Here is a 15,603-nt window from a genome sequence, read left to right on the forward strand (position 1 = left end):
AATGGACTTAGGGGCGATTCTCACGATCGCACCAAAGGGCTTACCTTCCCCACTGACTATCCAAGGATTTGTGGTGGGAGTGCTCTGCGTTCCCACATGAGCAGCACAGAGAACTGAAGCACAGAGAAGGGCAGAGGGATCCACAGCCAGAACTTGTTGGTCTGGACCCCTGGGATCCCACAATGCACCGCATGAGTGCACAGTGCATTGTGGAGATCCCCCCAGCAACAGGTGGGCGCCCGTCAGTGCTTCAGGACTGGCTGAAAGTAGCCAGCTCTGGCACATGGTTAATAAATGGGGTTAAGGGAGCACTGACTCACTCCCTTAACCTCACTTAAGAGGTGGGCTCCCTAGGCGGGTTTGCTGCTGAAGCACCACCGGGAGCTTTTCACCTTCCACCGGTTCTCACGGGTAGCCAAGCCTGTTCTTGGCTGCCCCAGTCTAGTCTTAGCAGCTCATGAGAACAGCCTCCTTGCACTGAGCTCCTGGTGGCGCAGTGGTAAAACTGCCGCCCTGTAACCAGAAGGTTACAAGTTCGATCCTGACCAGAGGCTCAAGGTTGGCTCAGCCTTCCATCCTTCCAAGGTCGGTAAAATGAGTACCCAGAATGTTGGGGGCAATATGCTAAAATCATTGTAAACCGCTTAGAGAGCTTCCAGCTATAGAGCGGTATATAAATGTAAGTGCTATTGCTATTGCTACTGCTATTTATATTCTATTAATACAAATATTCCATACAGGATTAAAGCTCCATTCCAATCAATGGGAACAAGATTATGAGGGTCATTAGGTTTATGACAGAATTATGAAGGCTTTTACAGGAAAGATGAGCAAGAAATAATAAGCAACTACTGCATCACGTACCATCACCTGGATCCACAATTTCAACTGTTGCCCTTTCTGGAAATTCTAGGGCAGCCATAACAGGATCTGACAAAATAATCTGGAACATTTCTGATTCTTCATATTCATTATCTACTATTATTCTGACTTGCCAAGTAGCCATGGTCTGTCCTGGATTAAACTGGACCTGTTTCTGGGCTTTCCCTTTGAAATCTTTATCCTTTTCTGCCGTTCCATCCTTTGTCCCAATGCCTGAGTAAATATTTGGAAGAAACAACAAAAAGGGAATAAGAAAAGATTTGTTTTCCAAAAAAGAGAGAAAAGATTCTGTATTTGAAAAGTATCTTGTTGAAACATTAGAAACTCCATATAAACATATTCAAATGTATCACAATCACCAGAAAAACCCTTCTAAGATTATTATTGCTGCCTCAGACATTATTGAGGGGCAGTAAAGCTGTTTTCCTGTCTAAATGTATAGGATCTATTGTGTGAAGGGCTAGACACTGAAAGGGCTGGACATCCAGGCCAATGAAGTGCTTGCATAACGAGCAAAGTTGCACCAGTTCAAAAAGATCACTTAGCTGCATTAAAAACAGAGATATGAAGAATTGCACTTTTGTTCTTCTGAAAAAAAAACCCAAAAACATCCTTTAAAACAAATGAGGAGTGCCACATTTGAAACGTCCTTCCACAAGTGCTCCGTTGCTCTGGATGTCAGCCACTGAGGAGCTACGAACATCCCTTATTATGCATTATGATTATAATGAGAAGGAAGTTTAACATGACAAAGAAGTTCTATTTCACCTCAGGAAAATTTATTCCTGGTCAGATAGATGTATTGTGGACAATTATTTTAAGTGCAGCCTTAGCTGACTTGCCTCACTCTAACAAAAACCACCACAGTGGGGCTATTCCCATGATCAGGCAAAATCGGGCTAGGGGAGCCCGGTAGCTCCCAGGCGGTTAACCCGCCTAACCCTAAAAGCGGGATTACGGAGCGAGCACTCCACAAACCCGGTTTTTTTGGTCGTGAGTAGCCATAGCGTGGCTCTGCGCCATGGCTACTCACGAGGAGACCCTCGGAGGGGAAGCGAAAAGCCACCTCCCGGCTCCAGAGATCTCGCCAGCATGCCCTGCCCTTGCACAGGGCATGCTGGAGCTTCCGGGGGCCAATCAGCCCCCACTTCCCCCAGCCCCTGCCGGCTCCATCACGGGCTCCCGCCCTACTTGTGTCCTCAACCAAACTTCTCAGATTTTTATTTGCATAGAGAAAATACATATGAGTGAGTGGGGAGAGCTTAGCCCGCTCTCCCCACTTACTCTCCAAAACCAGGTCTCACTGATCGTGAGAACCGGCTCAGTGTGTATTTCCAACATTGTGATGATGTCTATCCACATTTTGGAAAATCAGAATTATTCTTGCAAATTCACATTCTCTGTTAGTGAATATTTCTCAATGTACACACTGGAAAAATCTGTGGGAAAATTAAAAATTACCTTTAGATTAGTGCACTGTACATCCAGTTTGCGGGGTGGGGGGGGTGGGGAGAAAGTCTGGCCTCATTCTGACAATAATCAAAACCAACATTTAGATCACTGTTCTTTATTGTAAGTCCTGGGAGCCAGTTGTGGCTCCCTGATTAACTGTTGTTAAAGGAAAGGAAAGATTGTGCCGTTGAGTCGGTGTCGACTCCTGGTGACCACAGAACCATGCAGTTTTCTTTGGTAGAATACAGGAGGGGTTTACCATTGCCATCTCCCGCGCAGTATGAGATGATGCCTTTCAGCATCTTCCTATATTGCTGCTGCCCAATATAGGTGTTTCCCGTAGTCTAGAAAACATACCAGCAGGGATTCGAACTGACAGTCTCTTGCTCCCTAGGCAAGTTGCTTCCCCACTGTGCCATTAGGTGGCTGTGACTAATGGTTAGGCCTGTGCAAAGCTTCAGCTGAAATGGAATACTCTACAGAGTCTGCTTAGCACTGTGCAGAGTCAACTGTTCCCACCATGCAGAGCTGTACTCTGCCCAGACTCAGTTGGGCACCTTTAAGGGAAACAGAGTCTTCTCAATCACCAGCACCATCTTGGAAGTGCTAGCAAATGTAGTCCTTCCCAGTGCCTTCTCCATAGAGTTCTACGGGGAAAGCTCTGGGAAGAACTATGCTTCCTAGCGCACACTTTCCAAGATGGTGCTGGAGCATGACAGGGCTGTGTCTCTCTGTGTCCCCCTCCCCCTGTAGGGTTGCCATATTCTGGCTTTCCAAATGCGGGTACCTAATTTTGCATATTATGTAAATTGGCTTGAAAATAATTTTTGAGCAGAACAGTGACCACACGTTTTGCTCCATAACTCCGCTTCTACAAGGGCTAGAGCTTAGCTTAAAGGAAAAAAAAGAAATCTTGGCGAATCTTGGTGGGCTAAACAATCTAGGTGAGATGCTTAAAGTCCGGGTGAAACCCAGAATTTCAGGGGGCATGGCAACTCTATCACTCTGTCACTGGGGGAAACGGAATATGAGCTTTTTGCCAAGGTGGTTCCTTCCCACTTGAAAAACAGCGAAGCTCATTGGTTTCAGATGTTCACAAACAAGCTACTATAAGCCTCAAATGCATCTTCACTTGCTACCCCTTCCCTCGCCGCCACCTCCAAACTCAAGAAGAGAGTGAGTGGAAGTTTCTGCATGCACTTTGAAAATAAACTACAGTTCTGCATTATCTATGAACTTGGGTGACTGCAGTTTGATAATGGACTAAAATTAGAACCAGCTAGGATATCAAACCAGAAAGGCAGGAGGCCACAGCTCACTGTGGTTTTGATGATCAGCTGAACTAGGCCAATGTCTTCAAAACTCTTATTTAATAAAGTTGATAATCCGTTGAGAAGCAATCATCATAGAAAATGTAAAAGAAGGGCTTTACCCATGCTCTATGAAATTAAATATTTCTGGGGAGTGGTAATTTTTCTTCACCATTCTGTGTACATAAACTCTAAGCATGGAATATTTCACCTGCCTAGTCATCTGGAAGATAAATCTGAATTTAGATTTAATCTCCTTTTCCATCTCCAGTTTGTTTATTTTCTGGCATCAGTTGAAGCCCTGGCTTTTTCACATGCCTTCTAGTTTTGTGCTTTTCTTTTTCTGGGTCTCAGGTGTTTTGGATTGCTTTTTCTGCTTTATTGGTTTTATTATTTAGTTTATTGAATTTGATTGTTGTCATTTTTATCCGTCTGTGAACCATCTTGACATACCTGTCAAATGGAGAACTGGGATATACATTTTCTAAAATAAAATAAAAAATAAGAAGCAAAGTAGAATAGCATAGACAGAGAACCTGGCCACAGTTATCCATGCTCTGATAACTGGATTATACTGCTGTTATGCATTGTACCTTGAAGACTATCTGGAAACTACAGTTAATTCAACATATAGCAGCAAGGCTATATACAAGGCTATATACTGCAACTGGGACCAGACACTGGGAACCTATCTTGCCAGCACTGTAAGAGCTACACTGGCTCACAGTCAATTTCTGGACACAATACAATGTGGTGGAGCATACCTTAAAAGCCCCACATGGTTTCTGAGTAGGGAACATAGGAAGCTGCCATATACTGAGTCAAACCATTGGTCTATCTAGCTCAGTATTGTTTACACAGACTGGCAGCGGCTTCTCCGAGGTTGCAGGCAGGAATCTCTCTCAGCCCTATCTTGGAGATACCAGGGAGGGAACTTGAAACCTAGATGCTCTTTCCAGAGCAGCTCCATTCCTTAAGGGGAATATCTTACAGTACTTACACATATAGTCTCCCATTCATATGCAACCAGGATGGACCCTGCTTAGCTAAGGGGACAAATCAATCTTCCTACCACAAGACCGGCTCTACTCTCCTACTTGAAGGAACACATCTCTCAAGAGCAATCTGTTAGAAGAAGGTAAATCATTGGGGGCCCTCCTCGGGCCCCCCCCATCTTAAATGAGGTGGATGGTGACTGAGAAGAGGGCTTTCTCAGCTGTGACACCTTGGTTTCATGGAGGCCTAGCACTTACACTGCTATCCTTTCAGCACTAGACAGAAATGCCTGAGAATGTTTATTCTTCCAAGCATTATCGGCTGTTTTATTGCTTCTTTAACTTCTGTTCTAACTTTTCTTTCCTCATTGTTTAAAATGCTACCTTTTGTGATTTTGCTTTTATTCTTTATTATGTTTTAATGATGTTTTGTATACCACCCTAGGAAGACAGTCAGATGGCAGTATAAGAATGTTAAGATAAGAATAAATATAAGCACACAAGCACCTGATTAGGGGCAGAGTATAAGGACATATTGGGTGCAAAGGAGAGGAAAGAAATGGATTCCTGCACACTAGGAGGAACTCCCAGGTATGCAAGGGAAAAGGTCCCCGCAAAGCCTTGGCCGTGCGGGATATGAGTTTCAGATCTTTGAGCACAATCCGTCCCCTTAGATCCTTTAAGCAGCAATGAGGACCTCTCCAGCTTAATAGATCACAACGGGAGGAGGCTTAGGGAATATGCATAATAAGTGGTGCCTCCCCTGAATTCAGATCATCGTCTTAGATCCGTCTTAGATCCTTAAAGCTGCAGTGATAGTTCTCTCATAGTTTCAAAGACCCCAAAGGGGTTAAATTGACCTTGAAGCAAATCCCCTCCCACAGGAATATGCCACTGCATTTCCTGCATACAGAGAAGCTCAGTTGTATCATTCAATGACTAGCAGGTTCCAAAATAAGGAAATGTGCAAGTGAGAAGGAAGAGAGGGGAGAGAGGGAAAGAAAGTGAGCTGAGAAGGGATTGGCTATAGCACTGTCCTTTGTCTCTGTCCCCCTCCCGTAAAATTTTATAGGAGATCCATACCTGTTGCATATATATAAAACAATTATATATCACAATATTGGTATTATTGAACACATTTAAAACACATATTCCTTCTGTGCATATCCATTTGGCACACAAATGCAACACAGAGACATATGATGAAACCCTTCTTTTTCCAAAGTTATTTTATCCCCAGGCCTCTCTACTAAAAAAGGCTCCTAGAATCTAAACTTCAGTTTGATAACTGAAGGTTGACAACAGCTATAGCTTAATGTTACTATTTTGATCTTCAAAAAGGAACTCAATATTTCAGTAGTTCTTGACTCTATTCCTATCTTTGACGCAAGCTTCAGTTTAGCAATATAAAAACTGGTCTAAGCTTATACTGTGGCTGTGGCATACAACCACGTTAATTCTGATTAAATGACTGTGACCAACATCAGTGAGATAATGAGAACCCATGTGTGGCAGGAATCCTGTTTAAGCTTATTTTTATTTATATTATATATTATTATTATTATTATTATTATTATTATTTAGTACCCTGGACCCAAGCCACTGAGGGCTTTATAGGTAATAACCAGCACGTGCTGCTGCTTTAACAAGGATATTTCATCTAGGTTCCAAAAGATCTTGGCTAGTCACCTGGCCGAATGTCCTAACTAAGATCCCTTGGTCATGAGAATCCATGTCCCACTCCAATCCTGGCTAACTGCACATGCTGCACCTTTACCTGTACACTGCCCAGATGTCTAGGCCAGAGTGGACCATGCCAACTGATGCTCTAGCCTCCTGCTCACACTACCTGGACATGCGGACACAATGTATTTGGCTGCATTCTGCCTTGCAAGACACCACATTATCCAAAGCTGCAACACTCACCTACACCTGCTCCAACATCCACACTATCACTCCTTCAAGTTACAACACAGAATGCCATGGTCAGCAGCCCCACACTCCAGACAGATGCCAGCAACAATACCTAGCCACTCATGTGACAGCAACCAGGTCCACTTCCTGTGGGACCAGTGGCATGAGATGTTGCATAGCCATTTGGGGGCATCGGGGATGTGTGTGTGTGTGCTTGTGCAACATAGGAACAGGGAGAGCCATGGACAGGAAGGGTTGCACAGGAGGCTCCTGGACACCCCCTCCCCATGGGTGCCCCAGTCTGAAGAGGCTTTCCTTTTTTATTACTATTCTTCACCCTTGGGAGTCGGAGGCCAAAATCCCCTTTCAAGATTTGTAAACCCCCTTCCAAAAATTGTACTTCCTGTTATAACGTCAGGGACAGCATCAATTTAATGATTAATTTTGCTGGAGCAGGAAGGACACACCAAGTTGATGGGGAGGTGGAAATATATGTGTGGGCATATCCTCCCTGCTAACCCAGATGGAGAGCACTGGGTCTCTGAGGGAGATGCTTCCTGTCTAACATGGTGGCCGGCTGCAGGGAACAGTTCCTTCCTGCCCTCCCCTCGGGATGCCCATCTGCCCATCCTGGGCTCAGGCAGTGACCCCTTGTATGGTGGCAGACATTGTGAATTGTGCTGTCCAAGATGCTCTGGGGTGATCAGATTTGAGTAATCCAACCTCGGGGTTCAGGCAGGGCTGTCTGATTGCACAGACTGCCTATCCATCCACTCGGTGCCTGCTAGAGTGATCTGGGGGACAATCCAGGTGATCACCTTGTGGCAAGGAAGAGGTGGATGAGGCCGTTGCTCACTTTGTGGCTCCCCTGCCTCCCTGTGCTACCTGAGCAGCTCTGAAGCACTTGGAGCTGCAACAGCCGCCTACTCTAGCATCAGAGCCAATGGGAGCATGACTGATGATGTGATGAAGGTTTTCCAGTGTGAAGGCAGTGCAAAGGCTGCTGGGATTCCATCCAAGTTCCTTGAGGTTAATCTGCTCCTCCGGAGCCACTAACAAGGATCATGTGAGCACTGCACCACAGCAATTCAGGAACAATAGTGATAGAGTGCCAAGCTCACCTGCCAATGCTGGCTAATATCAGGGGACAGAAGAGCAATTGTGTGAAAACAGCTTGTGTTGGCAATGCAAGTTGTAATGAGTTGTATGGTGCTTTAAAATCCATGTAAGAATCAAATAATTTCATTAAACATGAAAGGGTGTCATATTCATGTCTACCAACGTATCTTCATACTCAAGAAAGGTATTTCATTTACATCCTAAACATCCCCATTCTGACTTGTAGCCATAAAAATCTTATTTCATTGTTGTCTGCAATTTATACAAAGGGAGAAAGTGAGCACAGTCTAAATTTAATGCAATATCAATGAAGTCGGATTTTGAGTTCATTAATGTCTAGTATTTCTACTCGGCTTCAGCTCAAATAAGTGAACTATTTTGTTTAATTTATAGTCTGACACCATCAGTTAGGAAACATTAGCACCCTGTGTGAGAATAATAAACCTTTGTCGTGTTGAGTCCCTCACCTGGGCCTGAGAGAATCTGATATCTTTCAAGAAGCTCCTGAAAGCTGTGAAGTGTGAAACTATTTGCAAATTAGGACCCCCAGTACTTAAACTTTAGACTCCTATAGTAATGCTTGATGTAATAGTCAGGGGGACCTGATTCGGTAAGCCTGCCCCACCAAGATTATTCTTATGTACCTGGTCAGTTAATAGTTTTGGGTTTTTTAAGTGTCAAAATTATTTAAGGGGAAGAGGGAAACTTGGCAAAGGAAACACTTTCTGACTTACAATTTTCATTCTGTGCTGCCCCGACTATAATATGTATGTATGTATGTATGTATGTATGTATTTACACAGTCAGACAGGTGTTATTGACTGGTTTGTTGTATCCAGACATCGAGTCCTTCCCAAGGACCTGGGATGGCTGAATTTTATTGTCAATGTTGTTGCTGTTGTTATAGATATTGTTGCAGAATATAGTCTGTTGTTGTGAACCAGGCCTGATTTGTATACTAAATATAGGCCTGTGACATCAGTGTCACAAAGTGACCAGTTCTTTTATATAGTGACCATGTAGGATCTGGGCACAAGGAAGAAAGGAGATTAAACCAATCCTAAATGATTCAATGGGCTTTACTGAGTATAAAAGAATAAGAACATCAATCTAACTGAGCAGAAAGCAGAACATTCTATCAGTATTACTAACAATATTTCAACCCTAGCCAGCAGCAATATTCACCCAGTGTCCTAACTAACATATGTGTGTGTATTAAATCTTCCTAGAGCCTAACAGAATTCAGATATAGACAGAAAAGGAGGGGGCGATAAGGAAGGTTGAGGACTGGCATGGGTTGGGGAGATCAGGAATTAGTAGAGGGAAGGGGGGGGAGGAGAAGGCGGGGAAAGGATGGAGGGATCCAAGGCTTGTGTGGTGGCATATTACCAGGGTCAGAGGCTTGAGAACGGTGGATCTTTCAGCTGAAGGAGCGAGGCTATGGCTGGAGATAGGAGCTTTTAGAGCAATGATCAAGCAGGCAGTTTGCTCAGAGCAGGACTGAGAGTCAGAGCACCATGGCTGGGGAAGTCTTGACTTCTCACTGCACAGCAGAAGTCACAGAGTTCCTGTCCATGGACAGAGATCTCGCTTGTTGCCCCACAGCTTAGCAGCAAACTCTGGGATGGCTCCTGAGCAAGTATGCTTGTTAGGCAAGACTGCTAGCTCTCTGTCCGGTAAGCCTCATTCTTTATAGTTGTATCTTCCTTTGATCCCCACAGACTCTATTCAAAATATCCTCATCCTTCCTGGGTCCCCAGAAAGGTGACAGTTTGCTGTTACCTTCTGGATAATGTCTTTTAATTATTCAGGATATTAGCTCAGTCCAGGGAGATCTGAATCCCATCTTCTGTTAGCTGTAGGCTTAGAAGGGGAGGGGGGACATTGCCCAAAGCAAATCTGCATCTCTGAGTTGCAAATGAGCACCTTTTCTTGTTCCAGATTTGCCAGCCTGGTCCCATGAGGTGTTAAGAGGTGTTAGTACAAGGATTAAATCTACAGGTGTTTTCCTAGAGTGGGCTTTCTATAACAACAATTGAGTATCCCCTTCGGACATAGCAGAGCAATCACTGACAAGGATTAACATAGACCTTGCAGGAGGAAGTGAGAGCTCAGCTTCTCACTTCTTCCAGACATTATCTGATAATGGGTTAGATTTTAACATTTGGATCATTCTGGCCTGGATTTTGTGCTTCTTTGAGTACCCATATCACAATACAATGCTGGATCGCCTCTTCCTTCACAGAGCAGTTCATGAGGCAGGCCTGAGACCTGGGTGTGACTTCACCTTGAGTTCAGGCATTTAATTGAACTCTTAATATAAAATGAAATCAGACACAGGCATAAATCCTACACAATTCTGGGTTGCTATTCTGGGTTTAACGTGGGGGGGGGGGCATCCCCAACACTGTTCCCAGTAAAGTTGCTTTTTGTAATTGACTGATGGTGATTTCTGTGGCCCCTATTGTGTTGAGGTGCTCTTCAAGGTCTTTTGGAACTGCACCCAGGGCTCCAATTACCACTGGGATTATTTTGGTCTTCTTCTGCCACAGCCTTTCAATTTCAATTTGTAGATCTTTGTCTTTTGTGATCTTTTCCCTATTTCTTTTTCTTCTATTCTGCTATCCCCTGGTATTGCTATGTTGATTATTTTAACTTGTTTTTCTTTCTTCTCGACTACAGTTATATCTGGAGTATTGTGTGGCAGATGTTTGTCTGTTTGTAGTCGGAAGTCCCATAAAATTTTTACATCTTCAATTTCTTCAACTTTTTCAATTTTATGGTCCCACCAATGTTTGGCTACAGGTAGCTTGTATTTTTTGCAGATGTTCCAGTGTATCATCTCTGCTACCTTGTCATGCCTTTGTTTGTAGTCAGTCTGTGTGATCTTTTTACAACAGCTGATTAGGTGGTCCACGGTTTCATCTGCTTCTTGACAAAGGCGACACTTGCTGTTTGTTGTTGACTTTTCTACTTTTGCTCTTATTGCATTTGTTCTTAGTGCCTGTTCTTGTGCAGCCAGTATTAAAGCCTCTGTTTCTTTCTTCAAGTTGCCATTCTTAAGCCATTGCCAGGTCTTGGTAATGTCTGATTTTCCACTTATATTGTGCAAATATTGACCATGCAGTGGCTTATTTTTCCATTTTTCTGCTCGGTTCTTGACTTGTTCTTTCTTGTAGGCCTGCTTTGTTTCATTGGTGGTGAACAGTTTCTCATTATTGACCATCTGAAGTGCATCTTCTTCACTGTCCTTGATATATTCTGCAAGGCCTCTTTTCTCCTCCTCTACTGTTTGATGGACTTGCAGCATTCCTCTTCCGTCTGAGCTGCGAGGGAGCTATAGCCTATCTACATCACTGTGGGGGTGCACAGCATGATTGATGGTCATTATTTTCCTGGTCTTACGATCTAGCGTCTCTAGCTCTGCCTGGGTCCAGTTTATTATTCCTGCAGTGTATCTGATAACAGGTATAGCCCAGGTGTTGATGGCTTGTATGGTGTTCCCGCCATTGAGTTTGGACTTTAGGGTTTTTCTAACTCTCCTGATGTATTCACTTCCAATTTTTCTTTTAACTTCAGTGTGTGCCATGTTATCAGCCTGGAGAATGCCCAAGTATTTGTAATGTTCTTTCTCTTCCAGGTTCTTGATCTTGCTTCCATTGGGCAGTTCGGTTCCTTCTGTTTTTGTTGTTTTTCCTCTGTTCATTCTTAATGCAGCACACTTGTCTAGTCCAAACTCCATTGCTATATCACTACTGAATATACGGACAGTGTTTAGCAGTGATTTTATTTCTGACTGGGACTTTCCATACAACTTCAGATCGTCCATGTACAGCAGATGGTTGATTTGACTTGATGTTTTAGATGTTTGGTATCCGAGGCCTGTTTTGTTTAGTATTTGTGAAAGTGGGGACATGGCGATTACCAACAACAGAGGAGATAATGAGTCCCCTTGGAAAATGCCTCTTCTAATGCTAACCTGTCCAAATGTCTCACCATTGATTGTTAACTGTGTACTCCACATGCTCATTGCTTTTTTAAAATAAATAGCTGAATGTTTTTGCTGACACCAGTTGTTTTTAAACATTTTAGTATCCATGTGTGAGACAATGAGTCGAAGACTTTCTTGTAGTCAATCCATGCAACACTTAGATTTGTTTTTCTTCTCTTGCAGTTTTCTAAAATCATTTTGTCAATCAGCAGCTGGTCTTTTGTGCCTCTGGTGTTCGGGCAAATTCCTTTCTGTTCAACTGGAAGCTGTTTGTTAGTTAATAAGTGTTGCATTTCTTCATCTGCTATTATTGTTTTTTAGTAACTGTTTTTAGAACTGGAAGTTGAACCCTGGTGGTTGTTTGGTTCATGTGCTCAGTTATTTTGTGCTTTAGTTCTTGTTGCTTTTCTGTTAAATGTCATTCAGGTTTTTGAGGTGAAGGCAAAGGGGAGGTTGCCTGGTTTTGATTTTGAAACAGTTCAGCAACAGTGGCATCCTCCATTTCCAACACCTCCTCCACCTGCGCCTGAGCAACTTCTTCAGTTGGTGGTAATTCTTCTTCCATATCTTGAGCCTGTGTTGCTCTTTGCAGTTCTTCCAGCTCAACTCCTGTGAATACTTTATTTCTTATTATGAATCTTCTCTGGTCTGCTAGCCTTTGTTCTGTTATTTCTGTATCTGGATGCTTCTCTTTCCAAATTTGGTACATTCTTTTTAAATAACCTCTTCTAGTTGGGCTAGACTTGTAATAGCGGATCATTATTTCCTTGTTGGCATTTTTCGTGGGTTTTTTTTGGTTAAATGACGTTTCTTCCAGTAACCTTGCAGTCTCCAGCCCTGGTTGCTCAACTGAAGATCCTGAGTCCTGTTGCCCACTTGCCACCAGATGTCCAGGGACTCCAGCACCTGGCATGGTCCTTGTTGACCCGGGCGACGACCGATCCGGTATAGATTTATTAAAGTTACATCTCACCATATTGTTGATGGGAGAGGCACTCTTTGTCTGGCTCTTCTGGTGAGACCTGTCCAGCATGGTTGGACCTCTGGCATAGCTCTCACCTTCCTCAGAGCACACAATCCCCACAACCACGTCAAGGTAGTGCCTCACTGGGGGAATTATTATTATTATTATTTTGATTTCTATACCACCCTTCCAAAAATGGCTCAGGGCGGTTTACACAGAGAAATAACAAACAAATAAGATGGAATCCTGTCCCCAAAAGGCTCACATTCTAAAGAGAAACACAAGATAGACACTAGCAACAGTCACTGGGAGTACTGTGCTGGGGGTGGATAGGGCCAGTTACTCTCCCCCTGCTATATAAAGAGAATCACCACTTAAAAGGTGCCTCTTTGCCCAGTTAGCATGGATATTAATGAAGTAGTAGCTATGAAGACTGTTTCTGGCCTGTGCAAAGACATCAAGGGCAAATAGCATTGCTTCCTTCCCCACCGCCTTTGGCTGTATGCTTTGCTATAGTTTACAGGTTATCTCTTTCCCAATGGCTAGCTAGAACAGCAGTAAGGGGTGGAGAAATTTAGTGTCAGATAGGGGGTGAAGCAGTCCCTCCCCCTACCAGTCCCCCATTCAAACACAAAGCCACCTGTGGCTACTTTGCATTTTTGAAAAAATGAGGAAAAAGAATAATAAAACCACATGTAGTTTGGCCATGACTCTAGAGTCCCTCAAAACCATCTCCCCCAGATTTCCAGGTATCTACTGAATTTTAAAAAGTAAAGTGTTCCGTCGAGTTGGTGTCGGCTCCTGGCGACCACAGAGCCCTGTGGTTGTCTTTGGTAGAATACAGTGAAATGACTTGACTAGCAAGCCATACATAGGTTGCCGGTTCTTCTTCCAAGTGTATCCTCCATTTCTTTTTCCGGTTCTTTTTCCAAGCGTATCCTCCATTGTTGGAGCGAAATGCCTATCATGGCAGCAGGCCATAAAAAGAGACCCCATTTGGAAATATTTTAATGAGGTTTCTGTACCTGTGGGTAAGAAAGGCATGCATGCAAAGGCGAACACTGCAAAAACTAAATGCAAGGCCTGGCTGCCTGAATGAAACAGCATTATGAGAAACGTGTTATTATAGTGTACCTTCTAAAAAAGGCACTACCTTCTAAAAATGAAACCTACATCTATCTCTAAATATGTATTAAGGTTATATAAGACAACAAGAATGTACTTTTATAGAAAATGATGATTAAATAGAATCTTCCAGAGTAGTAATTTAAATTGTGATTTAAACCATTAAAATTGAGAGTCCTTCTGTGAAGCAATTTAAATAGTGATTTAAATCATAATTTAAATCAACTTGATTTAAATCAAATCAACTCTAGTGTATTTTTTGCTGCTATTAGTATCTCAAACTTAGTGTAAGGTAAAATTGTTCCATTCAGTTGGTGTCGACTCCTGGTGACCACAGAGCCCTGTGGTTGTCTTTGGTAGAATACAGGAGGGGTTTACCATTGTCATATCCCACGCAGTATGAGATGATGCCTTTCAGCATCTTCCTATATCACTGCTGCCCGATACAGGTGTATCCCATAGTCTGGGAAATATACCAGTGGGGATTCAAACCACCAACCTGTTGCTCCCTAGGCAAGTCATTTCCCCACTGAGCCATTAGATGGCTATAAAACTTAGTGTAGTCTTCATTTATTTTCTATAGATATTGTGTTTTGTGTCTCTGTGTGTTTTTAATTTTGCTTTAAGCCACTGTGAATTCTTCCTGCCCCCTGCTCTTTTCCAGCCTATACTAGTATTTTAAATCAAAAGGAGTCATTTTGGAGTTACATTTTAGGTTCTTATCTCAAGATCTAAATGGTGATCATGGCAAGGCTCAAGCAAGAAAGCCTTAATCCCTAGCACTAGTTTTGTAGGGTCAGTTGTAGAATTTAGTGGTAATGAAAATACACTCAGCACTGCTCCTCAACATGAGCTTTGATTTGGTACCTTCACCAATCTTATCTGGTATCTTCACCTTCACCAGTAAATAGCATATTTAAATTAGCATATTTAAACCAATAAATAGCATAATTATTCACCAATAAATAACATATTCTGGTATTGGAAAATGAAGTGGGGTGGTAGTCTGCAGGTAGTGAGGAATCCATGACAGCACTACACAAAGCTTATTAGACAAGGTTAAAAACTGAACTTGTGTATTAGAAAGAGTTAGATATAAAGGCTGGGTGTTAAATGATCAGGTAAAGAGATCCTATTGGAGGACCACACTATCTATAGAGCAAATACAAGTCGTCTGGACAGTGCATAAGCTACACAATTTGCATAATATGAAAATTTGCAAGCTAATTTGCATAACATGCAAATAACATGCAACAAGCTAATTTGCATAACAAATTTGCATAACATGCAAATTAGGGTGCCCGGATTTTAAGAGCTTGAAGATGGCAACCCTATCTAAGACAGCATACATAGGGAGGAACTGCAGTGAGATTTCCTGCCCAACTAAACAATTCCTTGATGCAGGATCCTACACAACAGTCTTCAAATCTACCTTTTGGTTTTTTGTGGCTTGTTTGCTAAAAATTCAATCATAGTATTTGATTTAATAAATGAAGGGTTAGGGATGGACCTACCTTCTTCTCAGAAAATGACCGATTCTCCCTCAGTAGAGTGGATCGCTGGACGAGGCCCAGCCTCCAGGAATCCCAAAATGCAGTGCATGATGAGCACGGTGCATTGGGAGGATTCCCCCAGGAGTCCAAGCATACACAAGATCCCGGTGCTGGGGTTAAGGGCACCCTTAACCTTGGCTAAAAGTCTCATTATCAGAGGTTCCGTTATCGGTGGTTGTGGCTGAGAACGGAAGCCCTGTAGATAAGGAGGGCCACCTGTATAGAATAATGTCCATTTATCAAATATTCTGCACATGATATGCCGTTCCTCCTGCAGAGATCAACTCTATCAGTTCAT

General features: G+C 42.9%; 1 protein-coding gene across 1 annotated transcript in view; it reads right to left on the reverse strand.

Annotated features, from left to right (window-relative positions):
- The window catches only part of FREM3 (FRAS1 related extracellular matrix 3), a 140,874-nt gene that overhangs the window by 77,413 nt on the left and 47,858 nt on the right, over positions 1-15,603 (reverse strand). The window contains exon 4 of the mRNA XM_053256182.1: positions 865-1,095. Coding sequence (XP_053112157.1) covers positions 865-1,095 — 231 coding nt within the window. The remainder of the gene's footprint in view (positions 1-864; positions 1,096-15,603) is intronic.

This window comes from Hemicordylus capensis, chromosome 5, assembly GCF_027244095.1.
Source record: "Hemicordylus capensis ecotype Gifberg chromosome 5, rHemCap1.1.pri, whole genome shotgun sequence".
Taxonomy (NCBI): domain Eukaryota; kingdom Metazoa; phylum Chordata; class Lepidosauria; order Squamata; family Cordylidae; genus Hemicordylus; species Hemicordylus capensis.